At 51.2% G+C, this 3,091-nt stretch overlaps 1 protein-coding gene across 1 annotated transcript; it reads left to right on the forward strand.

Moving 5' to 3' along the window:
* Window positions 1–3: 3 nt before the first annotated feature.
* SNRPB (small nuclear ribonucleoprotein polypeptides B and B1) lies at window positions 4–2,698 on the forward strand. The gene is made up of 7 exons (XM_074605694.1): window positions 4–165; window positions 250–401; window positions 923–1,034; window positions 1,293–1,445; window positions 1,840–1,978; window positions 2,163–2,288; window positions 2,517–2,698. The coding sequence occupies exons 1-7, from the start codon at window positions 163–165 to the stop codon at window positions 2,552–2,554; spliced, it is 723 nt and encodes a 240-aa protein (XP_074461795.1). The 5' UTR covers window positions 4–162; the 3' UTR covers window positions 2,555–2,698.
* Window positions 2,699–3,091: the final 393 nt, after the last annotated feature.

Below are 3,091 nucleotides of genomic sequence, written 5' to 3' on the forward strand. Positions count from 1 at the left end.
TGCGCCGGAAGGGGCGGGGGCGCGGCGGCCGCGTGCGGGTGGGCGGGCGGAAGTGGCGGCTGCCGCGCGTAGGAGCTTCCGGCGGGAGCGGGCAGCAGCGGGAGGGAGCGAGCGAGCGTGTAACGGGAGCAGCGGCGGGAGGGACCGTGGAGAGCCGCAACCATGGTGAGCCGGGCGCCAGGGCGGGCCTGGGGAGGGGGGTCGGGTCGGGTCCATCCCGGCGCCCGGTGTAACGGCGGTCTCTTGCAGACGGTGGGGAAGAGCAGCAAGATGCTGCAGCACATCGACTACCGCATGCGGTGCATCCTGCAGGACGGCCGCGTCTTCATCGGCACTTTCAAGGCCTTCGACAAGCACATGAACCTCATCCTCTGCGACTGCGACGAGTTCCGCAAGATCAAGTGAGCGGCGCGGCGGGGGCACCGGGCCGTGCTCCCCTCCCCTCCTCCCCGCCCCAGCCCCGCTCCCTGGCTGCCCGGCCCCGGGGCCGCCTGCCCACCCGGAGCGGAGAGCCGGCCCAGCATCTGGGCAGCGGCTGCTGCCGGCTTCGGCAGAAACAAGCGATAGTTTTAAGTCTCGTTTGTCAGATCCCCAAAGTGCCATGGTTCAGGGACATTTTGTTTCAGTTCTTTCCTAATAATACGTTGTTGACATCACGTGAAGGGCTGTTTTGACCTTTATGTGATGCCAGCGTAGCCACTGTAACAGTTAATCATCATGGGGAAGACGCCACAGAGACAATACGCATCTTGTCTTTAGTATTCTCTCTGCACTTAAGTTGAGGCACACAAAAATGTGGTTTTTACAGTAGGTTCTCCCCTCTGGCATACACTTGTCATATATTGTATAACAAATTCAAAGAGCAGTATTGATTGTTTATTTTTTTCCTATGCCTTGCACTGTTTTCTTTCTCTTTCACTAGACCTAAAAATTCAAAACAGCCAGAGCGGGAGGAGAAACGAGTCCTTGGTCTTGTTTTGCTGCGAGGAGAAAACCTGGTGTCCATGACAGTTGAAGGACCACCTCCAAAAGATGTAAGGAGAATGGGCACAGAACTAAGGAGAAGGGGAAGGGACATCTGATAAATTTGCTTCCTTGCAGGGGAACACTGCTGCGGTATTGTCCTAGACTTCCAGATGCTGTTGTGACTAGGTCCAATGAATTTCACTGCAGGAAATTCTAATCCCGTTGCGGGCTGGGACGTTAATTGGACAGAGGAGGGCCGTGGGCATCCCTAGGGTCTGAGGGCTTCTGTTTTGATCTGTCTTTCTTTTGGGGGGGTCCGTTTTCAGACTGGAATCGCCCGGGTACCTCTTGCTGGAGCTGCTGGAGGACCTGGAGTTGGGAGAGCGGCAGGAAGGGGAGTTCCGGCTGGTGCCCCCATGCCCCAGGCTCCGGCGGGATTAGCTGGCCCTGTCAGAGGAGTGGGAGGACCGTCCCAACAGGTGAGTGGCTACGACCTATTAAAAAAGAGTTGTCTGGTATATTCTGGGGTGGCTTTTAATTCTTGATGTGATGTGAGAAATTGGCGGAGTGGAAGAACTGTAATTTTAGTTTCTGTTACCAGGGAGTTTGAGCCTAGCGAAGCTTTTCTGGTACTAGATCCCCCTAGGAACTCAGATGTGATGGAAGAGGAGGCTTGAAAAGTGCAGCTTCTTGCACAGAATTCAAGTGGTATCTGTTGAATTGTATTGTAAGTTTGTAGTAGCGTGTAATACATGAAGAAGAGGCTGGTGTAATTTTCTGAAGGGATAATAATTTAAATCTTGCTTATTTTTAATTTATTAATGTAAAGTAGATGATGTGCCGTTTCTGTGAGCCTGTTTATTTTGTTTACAGGTGATGACACCTCAGGGTCGTGGCACAGTTGCAGCTGCTGCTGCAGCAGCCACTGCGAGCATAGCAGGAGCCCCGACTCAGTACACACCAGGGCGCGGGGGTCCTCCCCCACCCATGAGCAGAGGAGCACCTCCTCCAGGTAGGAATTACTCTGTAGCTAGAGTGGGGCAGCAAGGAGCTCATGTTATGTGCCAAAATTGGCGATAAAGGGGTTTCTGTCTGAGTCTGATGAAGATCTGATGTTGTGGAAGGTTATTGCGATATCCAACTCGTGCCTTGACTATTCAGCTGGATTGACATGCTTGTTCTTTCTCTGGCATAAGGAATGATGGGACCCCCCCCAGGCATGAGACCACCCATGGGCCCACCAATGGGGATGCCGCCTGGCCGAGGTGCGCCTATGGGAATGCCCCCACCGGGCATGAGACCACCACCCCCAGGAATGAGAGGTGAGCAGAGGTTATCTTCTTACAGCCCAGAAGCTGTAAGAAGCCGTAACATAACTCAAATGTTTGAAGGGTGCTACGTTTCAATGCCTCCCTAGCTATGCTAGTGGTCAGTAAATGCATCTGTGTCAAAAACTGGGTCCTGAGGCCACTTAGAGCATGGTGAAAAGGCCTGGTTTAGCCCTCCTTCCTCATTCCTCTTCAATGTTCAACTCTTGCCTTTATTCCCAGGACCCCCTCCACCCGGAATGCGTCCACCAAGGCCATGATACTCTATAACGTACCTTTGACCTGTGAGAAGATTGATCAAGAGAGTACACCGAGCAGTAGCACCTGTCAGAACTTTGTTATGTATAATTTATGTTTACTGCTTGTAAAATTTGCCCTTTTTAATAAAGCTGAAAAACCCACTGCTTTGAGTCACTGTTGCACCAGTCTGTTTCAGGAGTTCAGCCATCACTGTTTACTCTATTGCACTTCAGTCACCCCAGAAAGAGAGCAGGTTTGAAGCAAAAAGATCAATTTGTATTGACAGCTCTGAACTTAACAGTTGGTCTGTACCACTTAGGTCTATATTAGTCTGTGCTCCTTACAGGAATCAACTTCACCAATTTTAGAAATAGGCTCTAAACCATAGAACTCCTTTTCAGCCATATTAATTGAGATCGCAGAAGCGTACGAACAAAGCAGTAAGTGTTCTCCAGTTTTTGCCCTACAGACGACTTACATGAACTAAAACTCTGACAGAAAGATGTAACATATCCCAGCTCTCAATTGCTCTAGGTAGCCTATAAAACAGAGCAAAC

Source organism: Larus michahellis, chromosome 12 (assembly GCF_964199755.1).
Source record: "Larus michahellis chromosome 12, bLarMic1.1, whole genome shotgun sequence".
NCBI lineage: Eukaryota > Metazoa > Chordata > Aves > Charadriiformes > Laridae > Larus > Larus michahellis.

Excerpts from the sequence above, each read along its gene's own strand:
- SNRPB (XM_074605694.1), top strand. Across the intron at positions 1,035-1,292 it reads AAGGACCACCTCCAAAAGAT|ACTGGAATCGCCCGGGTACC; the intron begins GTAAGGAGAATG and ends GTCCGTTTTCAG. Across the intron at positions 2,289-2,516 it reads ACCACCCCCAGGAATGAGAG|GACCCCCTCCACCCGGAATG; the intron begins GTGAGCAGAGGT and ends CTTTATTCCCAG.